Genomic DNA, 19,583 nt, shown 5'->3' with positions numbered 1-19,583 from the left:
GGAGACTCACTCAGGTTGTAAGGTGTCTTTATTCAACTTTATTGTACCTCAAATATTTATTTGTTTTAAAGGTCTGGCATTAAAAGCGAAACTCTTGGATAGGAACCTAAATAAATGAGATAAAGTGGAAGTCAAGTTCTGCTGTTATTCACTGGAATCAGGCAGGTTATTTTTATTGCAAAGGAGACATGCAATGCCTCTTCTGCAGTAAAATATGCGTAGCTGCTTGTTGTTGGTGATCCCCCACATGGGCAGCTTAGTTTACAGAGGCCGACCCGATCCCTGTGTGCTGGAATGCCGGCCCTCTGTGCATGCACAGGAGTGACGTCATCCCACATCAGCCAATGAAGATGGCCAAAAACCGGCACACTAAAGAAGAGGCCGGCACTGGCGAGGGACGGGACCGTTGAAGGGAAGGGAAGGTATTTGCTGCCTTTATTTTCCATTTTTATATAATCTTTGCAAACCCTCGTGGTCTTTTTTAAATCCACATTAAAGTGTACTATATATACATTTTTTACAGTTGGACCCGTGGTTGAACGTTGTCATTGACCAGAACAGGATGAGTGTCACAAAGAAGATTCTGCTTCTCAACCTTTTTCAAGGTAAAGTAGATTCCTATTTTGAGGAAACCTGATAACTATAACAAAAATCAATAACATATTTCTTCATGTCTTCGGCCAGGACTTGTGTGTCAGAGGTGGCAGTTCCCTAGAGAAATTGTTGGTTTGATTGGATCCTGTGTGGAGGTTCCCTGTACGTTTCGCCCTCGTGTGGGATCTACGGCATCCAGTACTGTTTGGTATTTATATCGTATAAGAGGATATACTCAGATTTTTAACAGTCGAGGAAGCTCTTCAGTATTAAGGAATTACAATGACAGAACCTCACTAGTACCTGGGAGGAATAGCTGTTCACTGAGGATAGACCCTGTGAGAAGAGAGGATGATGGGGAAGAATATTTCCCAGGAATAGCGGAAGATCAGGACACTAATGCCTGGACACAACAAGGTCGGAGCACTCTACAGCTTCATGTCACAGGTAAACATTTATTTATGGAGGTAGTGGGCAGGCTGCCTATAGCAGCACAGATCAGGGTGTGGGACTGTAGGTTGTCATATGTTATACTAGTTTTTATACACACAGTATCTCACAAAAGTGAGTACACACCTCGAATGTTTGTAAATATTTTCTTCTATCTTTTCATGTGACAACACTGAAGAAATTACACTTGGCTACAATGTAAAGTAGTGAGTGTACAGCTTGTATAACAGTGTAAATTTGCTGCCCCCTCAAAATAACTCAACATGCAGCCATTAATGTCTAAACCGCTGGTAACAAAAGTGAGTACACCCCTACGTGAAAATGTCCAAATTGGGCCGAAAGTGTCATTATTTTCCAGCACTGTCTTAACCCTTTTGGGCATGGAGTTCAAGAGAGCTTCACAGGTTGCCACTGGAGTCCTCTTCCCCTCCTCCATGACAACCTCACAGAGCTGGTGGATGTTAGAGACCTTGCGCTCCTCCACCTTCCGTTTGAGGATGTCCCACAGATGCTCAATAGGGTTTAGGTCTGGAGACATGCTGGGCCAGTCCATCACCTTTACCCTCAACTTATTTAGCACTGCAGTGGTCGTCTTGGAGGTGTGTTTGGGATCGTTATCATGTTGGAATACTGCCCTGCGGCCCAGTCTCCGAGGGGACTGGGACATGCTCTGCTTTATTATGTCACAGTACATGTTGGCATTCATGGTTCCCCATATTGAACTGTAGCTCCCCAGTGCCGGCAGCACTCATTCAGCCCCAGACCATGACACTCCCACCACCATGCTTGAGCGTAGACAAGACACACTTGTCTTTGTACTCCTCACCTGGTTGCCACCACACACGCTTCACACCATCTGAACCAAATAAGTTTATCTTGGTCTCCTCAGACCACAGGACATGGTTCCAGTAATCCATGTCCTTAGTCTGCTTGTCTTAAGCAAACTGTTTGCAGGATTTCTTGTGCATCATCTTTAGAAGAGGCTTCCTTCTGGAAAGACAGACATGCAGACCAATTTGATGCAGCGTGCGGCTTATGGTCTGATCACTGACAGGCTGACCCCCCACCCCTTCAACTTCTGCAACAATGCTGGCAGCACTCACACGTCTATTTCCCAAAGACAACCTCTGGATATGACGCTGAGCACGTGCACTCTGCACTTCTTTGGTGGACCATGGCGAGGCCTGTTCTGAGTGGAACTTGTCCTGTTAAACTGCTGTATGGTCTTGGCCACCGTGCTGCAGCTCAGTTTCAGTGTCTTGGCAATCTTCTTATAGCCTAGGCCATCTTTATGTAGAGCAACAATTCTTTTTTTCAGATTCTCAGAGATTACTTTGCCATGAGGTGCCATGTTGATCTTCCAGTGACCAGTATGAGAGAGTGAGAGCGATAACACCAAATTTACCACACCTGCTCCCCATTCACACCTGAGACCTTGTAACACTAACGAGTCACATGACACTGGGGAGGGAAAATGGTTAATTGGGCCCAATTTGGACATTTTCACGTAGGGGTGTACTCACTTTTGTTGCCAGCGGTTTAGACATTAATGGCTGTGTGTTGGGTTATTTGGAGGGGACAGCAAATTTACACTGTTATACAAGCTGTAGACCAGGGGTCTCAAACTGGCGGCCCTCCAGCTGTTCCAAAACTACAAGTCCCATCAAGCCTCTTCCTGTGGCAGTCATACTTGTAAATGTCAGCCTTGCAATGACTCATGGGACTTGTAGTTTTGCAACAGCTGGAGGGCCTCCAGTTTGAGACCCCTGCTGTATACTCACTACTTTACATTGGAGCAAAGTGTCATTTCTTCAGTGTTGTCACATGCAAACATATAATAAAATATTTACAAAAATGTGAGGGGTGTACTCACTTTTGTGAGACACTGTATGTAAGCTATTTGGATTTGAACACAGACATTCTTTCTGTTATATTTTTAGAAGTGTTAGAACTTTTGATGGAACTTTATTGCAGTTTCTGTGGCCATTGAGGTGGTCATAAGCCCACAAAGTGATCAAATCTCTATATTGGGGGCACAAACAGTAATTATTGCAGGTGTTCTGGAATTTTGGACCCCCACTCCCCTCCCCAGACAAATGGGAAGAGAGCTGTAACAATACGATTACCAGCAGAGCTGTGCCACCAATGAGGCCAATTGAGATGGCTAATCCGCACAGCATGGTGTCACGGTGAGGTTGACAACGAGCCTCAATGTCAGTAATACTGAACGTGATAAAATCACAGACTCAGAATTACTGAGCTCCTTGCCCAGGCACTACACCTGTCCCATAGGCAGGAGCAGAGCCTGAGGTTCTCCAGCGATATGAAGCCTGGGAACAGTGCAGCTCAGCATCAATAAGCCCAGTACTGCCGTTCTTTCATCCATGAGAAGATATATTTACTCAGTGACACTGAGCTTGCACTTTTAAAACGCTCTGTGTCACTAAACTGACTGCCTGTGTGTATGCTAACGCCCACAAAGTAGCCATCTTTGCCAAGGGGAAAGAGGGTTTATCAGGGCAGGAAAAATGCCCTCCTTGGATGGCATCGATCCCTGGCATGGCCCTGCTGACCCGACTATGCAATCCTTTCCTGGCATTACGATATTGATGGAAAACCTGAATGAAATTGTACAATCAGATGTTGCCCTGCATGTCCAGTTTAACCGGTTTCGTTGGTATTCAACATTTTAGAATATCACCATATGTGGTCCAAAATTCTTACACAACTTAACAGCTTTGTAGTGACGTAGGTGTAGGTAATGTTTTAGGGGTTGGCTTTGTTAGAATGGATATTCGATGTTCTAAAGTGTACAATGGAGGCCTAACATCACCCTTCCAAAATACTGCGGGAACTTAAAAGACAACTGCCCCTTTGGTAAAAACTGTACCTGGTACGTCATCGGTCTTCAAGTGGTTGTACCTGGATGATGTTGCAGCTGCAGGCTTTTTAGAGCTGGCGGACGGCTCTCTTGTAATAGCAATCGGAGCTACTAACTAGTCACTTGATTGCTAATACAAGTAGAAGGAGGGGACACCCCCCCCCCCCCCATCGCCTTCTGCAGCTTGCTTGAGCTCTCTTGTCCCACCCGGAGATTCAAGCTACCAGCCAATGCATCCGTCCTGCTAGTCAGACACCCAAACAAAGCCTGGATCAGTTTTGATAGGGTCTCGGCCATGGTTACCCAGATGTGATCAGCTCCATTTTCGAAAAATCAAAAGCATTCAAAAACACAGATCTTGGTGTTTTGAATGATCTTAAGTGCAGAGGGGGGATTTGGGGTCTTATTGACCCTAGATTCCTCCATAAAGAGTACCTGTCACATGCTTATTGCTGTCACAAGGATGTTTACATTCCTTGTGAAAGCAATAAAAGTAATCAAAAATAAAAATAAAAAATGAAAGCAATGGTGTAAAAATAAAAAAATAAATCACAATTAAAATAAACAAAAGAAATTAAAGTGCCCTGCCCCCGTGTTCATGCGCAAATGAGAACACATGCAGCGGTTAAGAACGTATCCAAACAGCGATCGTCCCACCCATGGGAGGTATCACCATAAACATCAGATCATGGGCAGTAATTCTAATACCAGAACTCCTCTGTAAATCTAAAGTGGTAACTTGTAAAGGCTTTTAAATCATTACCTATAGATAGTAATATTTACTTGTTTTTCCTTGCTGCATGGGCGTGCACAATTTTAAAGTGTTACACATTTGGCATCTATTTACTCAATTTAACATCATCTTTTATATTTTACAAAAAAAATGGGCTGCGTATTGTGTTTTTTTTTACATTAAAATGAAAGTGTATTTTTTAACAAAAAATTGCATTTGAAAAACCGCTGTACAAACAACCACGTGACATAAAAAATTGCAAAACCCACCTTTATTCTCTAGGTTATGTGTTTGTGTTTTAAAAGTATATAATGTTTGGGGGTTCTAAGTAATTTGTAAGCAAAAAAAAAAAAAAACAAAGACCTGATTGTTATATGTAAAGAAAAAGTACCGGAAAAAGCCTGATCTCCAAAAAGTTACAGGCATACCGCACTTTTAAGTACACATTGGGGTTTATTTACTAAAGCTGGAAAGTGCAAAATCACGCTCACTTCTACATAGAAACCAACCAGCTTCCAGATTTTATTACCAAAGCTTAATTGAACAAGTTGGGGTTAGAAGCTCATTGGTTTCTATGCAGAAGTGAACCTGATTTTGTACTTTCTAGCTTTAGTAAATAAACCCCATAATTTATATTATATTACATTATAGGGATCCCCATTTAGCTGCTCCTGATGAGTGGACAAACTTCCACAAAACGCGTCGAGCATTCACATTTAATTTCATGTCACAGCAATCATGTACTTATCATGGGGTTTCAACGTCTAAGTCATCAATTTTATACCAATACAATTCTGATTGTGTATATACATGGGTGTAGTGCTGAATGTTACTATCATGTATCATGTGTTACAGTGTTTAACCACTTGCTTACTGGGCACTTAAACCCCCCTCTTGCCCAGACCAATTTTCAGCTTTCAGCGCTGATGCACTTTGAATGACAATTGCGCGGGCATACAACACTGTACCCAAATGAAATTTTTATCATTTTTTTCCCACAAATAGAGCTTTCTTTTGGTGGTATTTAATCACAGCTCTGAGTTTTATTTTTTGCTAAAGAAACAAAAAAAGATGCAAACAAAAAAAAAATAAAAAATCATGTTTAATAGTTTGTTATAAAATTTTGCAAACAGGTAATTTTTCTCCTTCATTGAAGTGCGCGGATGAGGCGCACTGATAGGCTGCACTGGTGGGCACTGATAGGCTGCACTGGTGGGCACTGATAGGCATAGTTAAGGCGGCACTAATAGGCACAGATAAGGTGGCACCGATAGGCACAGATAAGGCAGTACTAATGGGCACAGATAAGGCGGCACTGATGGGCAAAGATGGGCACAGATAAGGTGGCACGGATGGGTGGCATGGATGGGTGGACGGATGGGTGGCACTAAGGGGCACTGATAGGTACCACTGACTATTTACAGGTACCACTGATAGATGGGACTGATGGGACTGATGGGCACTGATAGGTGGCACTGATAAGTGGCACTGCTGGGCACTGATGGGCACTGATGGGCACTGGTAGATGACACTGATGGGCATGGATATGTGGCACTGGGGTGCAGCACCGTTGTTGAGGCAGATTGTGGGTGGCACTGTGGGCACTGATGGGTGGCACTGTGGGCACTGCTGGGTGGCACTGTGGGCACTGCTGGGTGGCACTGACGGGGGGCACTTATTTATTCCTGAGGGGGGCAGGTGGGCACTGGAAAGCTGGCTGTGATCGGGACTGATGTCTTTTTTTTTCTCCTCGCGCTGTCAGCACGAGGAGGAATAATAGCCGATTATCGGCTCCGTTGTATCACATGATCAGCTGTCATTGGCTGACAGCTGATCACGTGGTAAGGGGTCGGGATCGACCCCTTGCTCGGATCCGTGATCAGGCGAGTCTCATAGACTCGCCGATCACAGAGCGCGCCGCACGCGCCCCTCAGGGGGCGCGCAGGCCGCTCGTGCATGGGACGACGTCAATAGACGTAGTCCCAGCAAAGGAGGTCCGCGCTGTAGCCGTCATTTGGCTATAGCGTGGGTCTCAAGTGGTTAACATATTATTATTTTACTATAATGTATATAAATTATCATGTTTTATCTACTCTGTACCATACTTATTGATTTTATTTTTTTATCGCTTATTGCATTGCGCTCTCATGTGGTACCAGCAAATAAATATACTAATTTAATTACATTTGATGACTTATTCTGCCCTAGTGATGTGTTTCATATAAAGTCCCAATTGCCCCAATTGTCCCTAATTTTCCCCTTTTTTTTTCTCAAACCCCATTGTGTACTTAAAAGTGGGGTATGTCTGTATTGTACTTTAGTTTAATGAATCCTCTATAGAACAGTTTCACAGTTGTTCTATCCTGAGACATTGCCCACTGTTTATGTGTTTATGGGGAGCGCTGTCAAGCAAGGAAACATAATAAAAATATGTAATAGATTTAGTTCATAAACCTCTAATGCTAATGTGAGGTTCTCTATTTTGAGATGTGTGACTATCATTTTCTTCAACTAAAAATAACTTTCAATTTTTTGAAAAGAAGTCTACTTCTCTAGGTGTGTTAGCTTTGTGAATTGAGCCCAATGTATGCAAAAGCAATTAAAATTACAATTATATTTTGGAAGGCCAATGAAGACTTGGAGGAATAGTATAACCAGGAATCGGTAAGTAAGTGGGAAAGTCAGGAGTTCCAACTTTTTTGCAGGTTACTTTTACTTTGAAGAATCCGAACTGAATGTTATAACCTCACTTCATGAACTTAACCATTAACATTTTTCAGATACTCCAGACATACCGGAAATTATTGCAAGCGAAGAAATGGTTGAAGGACGTTCCGAAATAGTTTCATGCTCTGTAGTGCACACATGTGGCTCCAATCCACCTTCTCTAAGGTGGAACAAAGCTGGACAAACCGTGAGACAATCTGAAGATCTATCTGGAGGAAACTGGAAAGAAATATTAACAATCAGATATATTCCTTCATATGAAGATGACAAAACAGTAATCCAGTGCACAGTAACTTATCATAATGGGAGAACATCACACGAGGCAGCAACACTGAACATCAGATGTATGTATTACAGGCAATTCAAATTTTGCAGAAATTTGCCATTTATTGAACCCCACACCTTTGAGCCCCATACTTTCAGCAAAAAAAAACCCCATGAAAGCAGATTTTAAAGGGTTATTTAGGGGCACTGGTCAAGTAATTACTGTCATTCACAACACATACACACCTAGAAGATTTGCCAGCAGGGAATGTTTAGTGAATGTCGGATTCACTCCTTTATAAATACAGCACTTAGTGCTATGGGTTCAGTGTTAGGGTTTAATTAAAATAAGTAAAAAAAAAAAAGTAAATAATAAAATAAGAGGAGTAAAAGTTAAGAACAAATGGTAATGTTAGGATCAGATTAAAAATGAAAAGATAAGTTCCCCTTTTGTTCTTTTTTTTTTTTCTAAATTCCAGCTCCCCTATGAACCAATATATCATTAACCACTTGCTTACTGGGCACTTAAACCCTCCCCAGTCCCAGACCTATTTTCAGCTTTCAGCGCTGATGCACTTTGAATGACAATTGCGCGGGCATACAACACTGTACCCAAATTAAATTTTTATAATTTTTTTCCCACAAATAGAGCTTTCTTTTGGTGGTATTAAATTACAGCTCGGAGTTTTATTTTTTGCTAAACAAACAAAAAAAGATGCAAAAAAAAATAAAAAATCATGTTTAATAGTTTGTTATAAAATTTTGCAAACAGGTCATTTTTCTCCTTCATTGAAGTGCGCTGATGAGGCGGCACTGATAGGCTGCACTGGTGGGCACTAATAGGCTGCATTGGTGGGCACTGATAGGCTGCATTGGTGGGCACTGATAGACTGCACTGGTGGGCACTGATAGGCATAGTTAAGGCGGCACTAATAGGGACAGATAAGGCAGCACCGATGGGCACAGATAAGGCGGCACTGATGGGCAAAGATGGGCACAGATAAAATGGCACGGATGGGTGGCACAGATGGGTGGCACGGATGGGTGGCACTAAGGGGCACTGATAGGTACCACTGATAGATGGGACCGATGGGCACTGATAGGTGGCACTGATAGGTGGCTCTGATAGGTGGCACTACTGGGCACTGGTAGATGACACTGATGGGCACAGATATGTGGCACTGGGGTGCAGCACCTTTGTTGAGACAGATTGTGGGCATTGCTGAGTGGCACTGTGGGCACTGCTGGGTGGCACTGCTGGGTGGCACTGTGGGCACTGCTGGGTGGCACTATGGGCACTGCAGGGGGGCACTGACGGGGGGCACTTATTTTTTTATTATGTTCAGTGATGAGGGGGCAGGTGGGCACTGGCAGGGGGCAGGTGGGCACTGGCAGGGCTGCCCGTGATCGGGACTGCTGTCAGCGCGAGGAGGAATAATAGCCAATTACCGGCTCCGTTATATCACATGATCAGCTGTCATTGGCTGACAGCTGATCACGTGATAAGGGGTTGGGATCGACCCCTTGCTTGGATCGGTGATCAGGCGAGTCTCATAGACTCGCCGATCACAGAGCGCACCGCGCGCGCCCCCTAAGGCCGCTCAATAGACGTAGTCCCGGCAAAGGAGATCCGCGCTGTAGCCGTCATTCGGCTATAGCGCGGGTCTCAAGTGGTTAAAGGGGTCCAGCCTGAGCTTTTTAGGCTGGGCTTTTTCCTCTGGGTCATAGGAGTGCAATTTGTTTTGCACTCCTGTGACCCGTTTTCAGTGGAGAGCTGTCTGAAGTCCACTATTGCCGCTGACGTCACTGCCATCAGTCGAGGCACCGCATCATCCTGACTTCCCAAATCTGGATCCGCCAGCTGCCTTGATTGATGGCAGTCTCAGCCTCTCAGCGAGCCGCTGAGATGGCCTCTCCCCGCCCCTCCACAGCTCGTCGCTCCGATGAGGATGGAGAAGCAGACCAGGAGCTCTGCTCGGGGAGGTGTGAGAACCGAGCCTTCAGCGATGTTTGGTGGCTCGGTTCTCAGTGCAGAGACGCTGGGGGGCAGATGCAGCAGAGGACCAATGCTCCATCCATTGAGGTAAGTATAATTAGCAAAAAAAACAAACAAAAAACTCATACTTCTCTTTTAATGTACTTCTTTTGCAAAAATATCAAAGCTTTCCATTTATTCTACACACATTTACCTTACTGTCTTCATGGATGTTTCCAAATATGTATTCATTAGTTCTGCATTACTTCCTGGGCAGACTTTAGGTCATGACACAGGAAGGAGTTGACCAGCAGACCTCATTAGCACACACCCTGCATCATCCACCCTCCTTCCTACCCACCTATTTGCAGCTGCACGTTTTTTAAATGAAATACAATCAGTGTTGCACAAAGGTAGGGGTGAGTGTGGAACAATTATAACCCTACTACATAGGTACCATCCCAAAAAGATACAAAATCAAGGATAAAGGTGAGATAGGGTGGGACTTTGTATGTACCTCTGTAGGATTTGAATAAAAATATATACCGCAGGTTTAAAGGTATGTAATTAAACTTTATTTTTCATCTATTAATTAAGAGCATGCTACAGTTGTAAAAATACAGTTACTGTGATTTTAGTTCAGGATGTGCTGATCGAATATATGCCCTACGCATTTCACGGGAAACCCTGCTTCGCCAGGGCCTTAGAATAGCACGAATACAATAAAAGTATTGTAGTAACCTAAGAATACAATATTGGCAGAGTTATCAAGCAGTATGAGCAAAAATTTACATTATGTGTAAAGGACATATGACATTTCTAAAACAATGTATATTTGTAGGGCATTCCCAAGTGCCTAAAAAGGTATTGCCCCCATCGGTAGAGGGAGAGCGATATTTCTAGCCCCAGACCTCCTCTGTAACTCAAAACATGCAACCTGTAGAATTTTTTAAACAATGCATGTGGAAATTTTTAAGGGTAAAATTTTGTTGCCATTCCACGAGCGAGCACAACTTTGAACCGTGACATGTTGGGTATCAATTTACTCGGTGTAACATACTTTTTCACAATATAAAAAAATTTGGGCTATCTTTACTGTTGTCTTATTTTTTAATGCAAAAAAGTGATTTTTTTCCAAAAAAAGTGTGCTTGTAAGACCTCTGCAAGTTTAAAAAATAGGCCCGGTCTTAAAGTGGTTAACCACTTGTAGACCACCCGCCGCAGTTATACAGCAGCAAGGTGGCTCGGCTGCACGAATCGCCATAGGTATATGCTGATTCGTGTACTAGCGTGTGTGGACGCACCTGCCGATTGACCAGCAATGGGGATCTGCCAAAATAAACAAGGTCTCCATTCTGACAGGGGATCAAACTGAGGTCTTGTCTTCCTGCTATGCACAAAGACAGATCTCTGTGTTGTCCCTGTCAGACAGTCCCCCATACAGTTAGTAAACACACCCAGGGAACACAATTAACCCTTAAATTGTCCCCGATGCTAACCCCCTCCCTGCCTGTAAATTGTACAGTGATCAGTGCATATTTTTAGCACTGTAATAATGTCACTGGTCCTAAAAAAGTGTAAAAAGTGTCTGATTTGTCCACCGTAATGTCACAGTCCCACTAAAAATTGCTGATCACCGCTATTGCTAGTAAAAAACTCATCACACATAGGGCAGCCCATTCGGTGGATACACACATCAATCACCCCAAAGAATCTTCAGAACATTTTTTTTAGAGTGGAGCTTGGTATGTTTTTTACTTTGGGCATTTTCACTTAGGGGTGTACTCACTTTTGTTGCCAGCGGTTTAGACATTAATGGCTGTGTGTTGAGTTATTTTGAGGGGACAGCAAATTTACACTGTTATACAAGCTGTACACTCACTACTTTACATTGTAGACAAGTGTCATTTCTTCAGTGTTGTCACATGAAAAGATATATTTACAAAAATGTGAGGGGTGTACTCACTTTTGTGAGATACTGTGTATATACGAGATCCTGCAAATGGCCTGGTCATGAAGGGAGGGGTGGTAAATCTTCTGAAGGTCAAGGAGTTAAGGTACTGAGAGATACAGGAAGTTAACATGTCAACAAGAAAGAAAAGAGAAATACTAGGTTCGAGTGAAATTGCCCTTTAAGCAAAAAATATTTTCTTCTTCACCAGATCCACCAAAAGATGTGACGGTGGTCAGCTTACCCAAAGTTGAAGAGATTTTGGAGGGCAGTGATGTGGTTTTGACGTGCTCCAGCAGATCTAACCCTCCTCCACACACATATGAATGGTACCGTGGGAATAGCAAAATTAAATTAAGATCTCAAGATCAGAGGATCACAGTACGGAATGTCACCAAAGACTTGGAACCCTATTCTTGTACTGCAATAAATGATGTTGGGAGTGGAGAGTCCCCACCAACAGAGATTCATGTGCAATGTATGTATATCATAACTCAGCAGGTATAGAGATAACTCGTTAGATCATAATATATTATTTTACAGCACATTTTCTATATTTTGTAGATGCTGCTACTGAAGCTCAAGTCGTTGTGCTTCACCCAACAGAGGGAGCCACTGAGCTAAAGTGCACTTTTATGAGTAGCAGCCCCAATGTGACTCATTACACCTGGGTGAAGGATGGAAATATCCTATTAAATAAAACCGAACAGATCCTGGTATTAGACAGCAATGAAGATAAATCTGGCTCATACTCCTGCATTGCTCACAACACAGCTGGAAGCTCCACCTCCGCAGAGATGGATTTTAGAGGTCAGACATAAAGTCAATTTTTTCTTGTATATTCCTATTTAGTTTTTCCAAGAAGATATTTTTGTCCCTACCTGCATAAAAATATATGTTTTCCCTAATGCCCCGTACACACGATAAGCTTTTCAGATGGAAACTGTTCCATGGGTGTAGGCTCCATCAGACGTTTTTCATCGGAATTTCCGACACACAAAATTTGAGAGCTGGATCTCAAATTTTCCAACAACAAAATCCGTTCTTGTAAATTCCGATCGTGTGTACACAATTCGAGGCACAAAGTTCCACGCATGCTCGGAATCAAGGAGAAGAGCCACACTGGCTATTGAACGTCATTTTCCTCGGCTCATACTACGTGTTGTACATCACCGCGTTCTTGACGTTCGAAATTTCCGGCAAGATTTGTGTGACCGTGTGTATGCAAACAAGTTTGCGCCAACATCCAAAAAAAACATGGATTTTGTAGTCGGAAAATCCTATCGTGCGTACAGGGCATAAGGGTTCATACTAGCAATTCTATTCTGAAATAAAAGTCACCTGTTTAGCCTAGGCTTAATACCATAGAACACTAGCCAAAGACAGGGTCACTATCCATAGCAGTGTAAATAATACAACCATGCGTATTTAGTTGGCTTTGTACAGCAAGAATTGACACCAATGACCTCTAGATTACCACATTTCCAACAGCTAGGATAGGCCCCAGGATATTTTTATTTTTTTTAAATGTAATGTTGCTCTATATTTGTACATGAGCCTTTCACTATGTAAAAGAAACGTCAATGCATGAATAACCCTCCAGATGTCTATTCTAGCTCCCTGACTTCTTGGCTGCTTTTGTTGTCTTATTTTCTGTATAGCATTGCTCAAAATGTGTGCATGAGAATTCATTGTACCTACTAAGGGTCTCATAACTTCATTCCTAATAGATAAAAAAGCTAATTTGTTTCTGATTCTGGGGATTTTGGCTGGAGTCATCCTTCTGAGTGTAATTGTCTACTTTTTCACAAGGTAAGACAGACGAGTCACCCAAGGTAACGGCAGGAATTTTTTGGTCCAAGCTAGTTTTAGTCATAAGACACCTTCATGACCAATGGACTTCATGTATGAAAATTTTTTATTAGCACAGCAGCCTTTGTTGGCCCCTAGTATTCATTCAAACATTTTTCTACCTTACTTAATCATATTTGCAAGAAATAATGGCAAACAATAGCAATATAAGGAGTTCTGACCAAAACAGTAGTCTCTTGCAATCTCCTGCAGCCCAGACAGCAGCTCTGGTGGTCTATAGAGTGTGACTCAAAGGCTGTTCTTTGTTGTTTAGTAGCTGGGGAAGTTACAGTCATGCCGCGTACACACGACCGGACTTTCCGGCAGACTAGGTCCGACGGACTTTCGGCGGAGTTCCAACGGACCATTCAAACCATTCAACGGTCTTGCCCACCCATGAATGGCCTAAGCCCTTGTACACACGATCGGAGAATCCGTCGGAATGTGTCCTATCGGACCGTGTTGTCGGATAATCCGACTGTGTGTGGTATGCATCGGACTGATTCCGTCGGAATATCCGTCGGACCAAATTTTCCAAGTTGCTGGAAATATTTTCCGACCAGCTGGTTCGATCGGACATACTCCGATCATGTGTAGAGAATTCCAATCGGACAAAGTGCCACGCATGCTCAGATCAAATTCCTACATCAAAGCTATTGGCTACTAGCCTGAATGTAGTCCCGTCCTAAAACAAAATAACGTCATCACGTTCTGAAAGATTGGATTTTCTCACAACTTTGTCCGACCGTGTGTATGCAACAGTTTCGGACAAAATCCGTCGGACAAAATACAACGGACTTGGTTGTCAGAATGTCCGACCGTGTGTATGGGGGCTAACACATGTCATAAAATGTTCTTGCATTTCTATCAAAATAGAAGTACCATATTTATCGGCTAATAACACGCACTCAATCAGGGGAAAATCGTGGGTGCGTGTTATACGCTGATCCCCCGCCGATTGCGAGCTTTTCTGCCAGTCTCGGCAGTTTTCGGCTATTTTCAGCCGCTCTCTGCTATTTTCGGTCATTCTCGGCGGCTTCCCGAAACGGCAGAGAATAGCTGAAAATAGCCGAGAATGGCCGAGTGCGGCCGAAAATAGCCGAGAACGGCCGAGAGCTACTGAGCGCCGCCGAGATGCACAGGACATCCGCTCTGTATCTCGGCGGCGCCATTTTTAAATGGAAAGCCTACAAAAGAAACTGACAAGGCTGCAAATGACTGACAAGGCTGCAATGGAAGGCTGCAGATGGACACTGGCAAGACTGCAAATGACATGTACAGTGGTGTGAAAAAGTGTTTGCCCCCTTCCTCATTTCCTGTTCCTTTGCATGTTTGTCACACTTAAGTGTTTCGGAACATCAAACCAATTTAAACAATAGTCAAGGACAACACAAGTAAACACAAAATGCAATTTGTAAATGAAGGTGTTTATTATTAAAGGTGAAAAAAAATCCAAACCATCATGGCCCTGTGTGAAAAAGTGATTGCCCCCCAAACCTAATAACTGGTTGGGCCACCCTTAGCAGCAACAACTGCAACCAAGCGTTTGCGATAACGTGCAATGAGGCTTTTACAGCGTCCTGGAGGAATTTTGGCCCACTCATCTTTGCAGAATTGTCCTAATTCAGTTACATTAGAGGGTTTTCGAGCATGAACGGCCTTTTTAAGGTCATACCACAACATCTCAATAGGATTCAGGTCAGGACTTTGGCTAGGCCACTCCAAAGTCTTCATTTTGTTTTTCTTCAGCCATTCGGTGGTGGACTTGCTGGTGTGTTTAGGATCATTGTCCTGCTGCAGAACCCAAGTTCGTTTCAGCTTGAGTACACGAACAGATGGTCGGACATTCTCCTTCAGGATCTCTTGGTAGACAGCAGAATTCATAGTTCCTTTTATCACGGCAAGTCTTCCAGGTCCTGAAGCAGCAAAACAGCCCCAGACCATCACACTACCACCACCATATTTTACTGTTGGTATAATGTTCTTTTTATGAAATGCAGTGTTCCTTCTACGCCAGATATACATTGGACACACACCTTCCAAAGAGTTCCACTTTTATCTCATCGGTCCACAGAATGTTGTCTCAAAAGTCTTGGGGATCATCAAGATGTGTTGTGGAGAAATTGAGACGAGCTTTGATGTTCTTTTTGCTCAGCAGTGGTTTTCTCCTTGGAACTCTGCCATGCAGGCCATTTTTGCCCAGTCTTTTCCTGATGGTGGAGGCATGAACGCTGACCTTAACTGAGGCAAGTGAGGCCTGCAGTTCCTTGGACGTTGTTGTGGGGTCTTTTGTGACCTCTTGGATGAGTCGTCGCTGCGCTCTTGGGGTAATTTTGGGCGGCCGGCCACTCCTGGGAAGGTTCACCACTGTTCCATGTCTTCGCCATTTGTGGATAATGGGTCTCACTGTGGTTCGCTGGATTCCCAAAGCTTTGGAAACGGCTTTATAACCCTTTCCAGACTGATAGATCTCAATTACTTTCTTTCTCAATTGTTCCTGAATTTCTTTGGGTCTCGGCATGATGTGTAGCTTTTAAGGATCTTCTGGTGGACCTTACTGTGTCAAGCAGCTCCTATTTAAGTGATGCCTTGATTGTGAACAGGTGTGGCAATAATCAGGCCTGGGTGTGGCTAGAGAAATTGAAATCAGGTGTGGACAACCACAGTTATAGTATGTTTTAACAAGGGGGGCAATCACTTTTTCACACAGGGCCATGATGGTTTGGATTTTTTTTCACCTTTAATAATAAACACCTTCATTTACAAATTGCATTTTGTGTTTACTTGTGTTGTCCTTGACTATTGTTTAAATTGGTTTGATGTTCCGAAACACTTAAGTGTGACAAACATGCAAAGGAACAGGAAATGAGGAAGGGGGCAAACACTTTTTCACACCACTGTAAGGTTGCAGATGGACACTGATAAGGCTGCATTGATGGGCATTTAAATGTACGTTTTTTTCCTTAAATTTCCCTCCTAAAAGTTTTTTTCTTTAAAACTCCCTCCTAAACTAGGGGTGCGTGTTATACGCCGGCACGTGCTATACGCCAATAAATACGGTATATAAAACCATTTGTAGGAATAAAACACATTAATATCAAAATGTTCTCAACAGGTTTCCAAACGTTGACCCAGGTTCAGGTGTCATTATTTTCGATGGCACCTAAAATGCGGTGTGAATTTGCCACAAATCACATTGCAAAAAGCTTGTTGGCCAAGAGAAGCTGCTGCTCCTTTTCCGACAAGAAGGTTTCGGGCAGTGCGATTTACCATAATCCGATTTTGGGGATATCGAAAATAATGGCACCTGAACCTGAGTTTTGTGATTGTAACGTGTTTTTGAGATCCCAAAATGCTCAGGTGTGAACCGGGCCTTAGTGTACAAATGATGAGATATCAATATTATTGCTAAACAGTATGATTATATATATTGTTGATTATATATATATATGTATATATATATATATATATATATATATATATATATATATATATATATATATATATATATATATTTATTTATTTTTATTTATTTATTTATTTTTTTATAGAGCTAAAGCATGTCGCAGGTCATCAAAACATGAGGTACTGTAAGTTATACAAAAATTAACAATAATGCTGCGCACAAACCTCGCCAAATATACCTAATCTTATATTCTAGAAAGCTGCTCACATATAAAAAGTGTTCTCTACACTCAAGGAAATTGATAGGGGGGGTGTTTTATGTGGCACTACCTTAATATTAAGTGAATCCTGAACAGGTCTCAATAAATGTGAACTCTCAAAACAATATATAATATATAAATTATGGTATATGGACTAGATAGATTTACGTTATATATTATATATTTTTTTGAGAGTTCACATTTATTGAGACCTGTTCAGGATTCACTTAAAATTAAGGTAGCGCCACATAAAACACCCCCCCCCTATCCAGGTACTGTAAGTTATTTAAACAAAATGGAAAGTATATTTGAATCTTTAATATTTTCAAACAAAATTTAGAATAATAAGCTGTCAGGTTAGTAAAACAGCGATATCAGAACTGATTCAATCATACAGTTTGTAGTGTACATCGATCTGCAAAACAATGGGATAAAGGAATAGTCCTGAAGTTTGTTTTATCTCCTGCCTCCTGCTACATAACTGAGCTCCATTTCATGCTGAATAAACTAAATTATTAATGTATCTTAAAGCGGAGTTCCATCCAAAAGGGCAACTGCCCATGCGCAAGTTGCGCTGCGTGCCATGAGCGGCCGTGCAATCTTCTGGGACCTGTGACATGTCAGGGGGTAAGAAGTACTTAAAGCAGTTGGGAGTCCACAGTAGTAATGCCGGCGCCGCGGATGGGTGGGGAGGGGGGGGGGGGGAGAGGAGCAAGGCTTTAGGTGGCCACACAGGTGAGTGTGTGTTTATTAAAAGTCAGCAGCTACACTTTTTGTAGCTGCTGACTTTTAATAAAAAAAAAAAAAAAAAATTGGCTGGAACTCCGGTTTGAATAGAAAACTATCTTTAGATAGATTTTTACTCCAAAAACATTTTATTTAAGTAAATTTGATAAAAAAATAAAATAAAAAAAAATCTGATTTAAAGCAAAAAAATCATTTTTTTTTAATCATTGATTTTTATCCACCCTCGTTAAAAACACTGTTTTTAATTTAGGTAAATAATAAATATTACCAATTAATATTTCATACTTACTAAGTGGAAGTACAGGGTGTGCCAAGTGCCTGGATGGGAAGATTTGCAAGCAAGGGTGTACATAGATAATCGCCATTCTCTTGCCACTCTGATTCTGTATTGTCAAACCTACTTTGACATGTTTTGCTTAATTTTGTTTCTTTCTATCTTCCTGTCCCCAGAATTCGCAACAACCAGATGCCACATATGCGGATCTTGTGAAAACAGAGGTTTCAAGTGATATTTATGATACTCTGAAATAAACAGCGTATTTGAAATCACGCAAAGCAAAACACGGGAGCACCAAATAACGCGGATTGTACTATTTGTCAAATAGACTCAAATGCTTCAGTTGCACTTAGAAGGACTCCTGAGCTCATGGAACAAATCAAGCTCATTAACCACTTAAGCCCCGGACCATTTGGCTGGCCAAAGACCAGAGCACTTTTTTGCGGTTCGGCACTGCGTCGCTTTAACTGACAATTGCGCGGTCGTGCGACGTGGCTCCCAAACAAAACTGACGTCCTTTTTTTCCCATAAATAGAGCTTTCTTTTGGTGGTATTTGATCGCCTCTGTGGTTTTTATTTTTTGCGCTATAAACAAAAATAGAGCAACAATTTTGAAAAAAAAAAACGCATTATTTTTTTACGTTTTGCTATAATAAATATCCCCCAAAAATGTATTAAAAAACATTTTTTTCCCTCAGTTTAGGCCGATACGTATTCTCCTACATATTTTTGTTTAAAAAAAATCGCAATAAGCCTTTATTTATTTATTTATTGGTTTGCGCAAAAGTTATAGCGTTTACAAAATAAGGGATAGTTTTATGTCATTTTTATTAATAATTTTTTTTTTTACTAGTAATGGCGGTGATCAGCGATTTTTTATCGTGACTGCGACATTGTGGCGGACACATCGGACATTTTTGACACATTTTTGGGACCATTGTCATTTATACAGCAATCAGAACAAATGCACTGATTGCTGCGTAAATGACACTGGCAGTGAAGGGATTAACCACTAGGGGGCAGGGTAAGGGTTAAGTGTGTCCTGGGGAGTGTTTCTAACTGTGGGGGGGGGCGTGGCTGTGTGTGACACCTCACTGATCTCTGCTCCAATCGCAGGGAGCAGAGATCAGTGACACTGTCACTAGGTAGAATGGGTAAATGCTTGTTTACATTACCATCTCCCATTCTTCCTCCCCGTGAGGCGACCGCAGGTATTCCCACGGTGATTGAGTCCATGGGACCCACGACCCGACTCACGGGGGTCCCGGTAGGCGCGCGCATGCGATGACACGTCGTCAAATTTAAGGGGATGTACCTGTATGCCCATTTGTCTGTCCGTGCCATTCTGCCGACGTATATCGGTGTGCGTCGGTCGGGAAGTGGTTAAACACCAACCATCTACACGTAGAGGAGCAGTTTTTTATTGCTCCTGTCCTGGTCTGGATGTTGATATATCTATTTTTTTGAC

General features: G+C 42.3%; 1 protein-coding gene across 1 annotated transcript; it reads left to right on the top strand.

Annotated features, from left to right (window-relative positions):
* The first annotated feature begins 526 nt into the window (after nt 1–526).
* On the top strand, nt 527–19,155 carry LOC143933602 (B-cell receptor CD22-like). The gene is made up of 8 exons (XM_077456550.1): nt 527–605; nt 685–1,041; nt 7,439–7,729; nt 11,787–12,053; nt 12,140–12,385; nt 13,306–13,387; nt 16,978–17,011; nt 18,289–19,155. The coding sequence occupies exons 1-8, from the start codon at nt 563–565 to the stop codon at nt 18,367–18,369; spliced, it is 1,401 nt and encodes a 466-aa protein (XP_077312676.1). The 5' UTR covers nt 527–562; the 3' UTR covers nt 18,370–19,155.
* Nucleotides 19,156–19,583: the final 428 nt, after the last annotated feature.

Source organism: Lithobates pipiens, unplaced genomic scaffold (assembly GCF_037356315.1).
Source record: "Lithobates pipiens isolate NorthernLeopardFrog02 unplaced genomic scaffold, aLitPip1_a1.2 Scaffold_27, whole genome shotgun sequence".
Lineage (NCBI taxonomy): Eukaryota > Metazoa > Chordata > Amphibia > Anura > Ranidae > Lithobates > Lithobates pipiens.
Note: the sequence above shows the minus strand (reverse complement) of the source record. Positions and strands in the feature narration are given on the sequence as shown.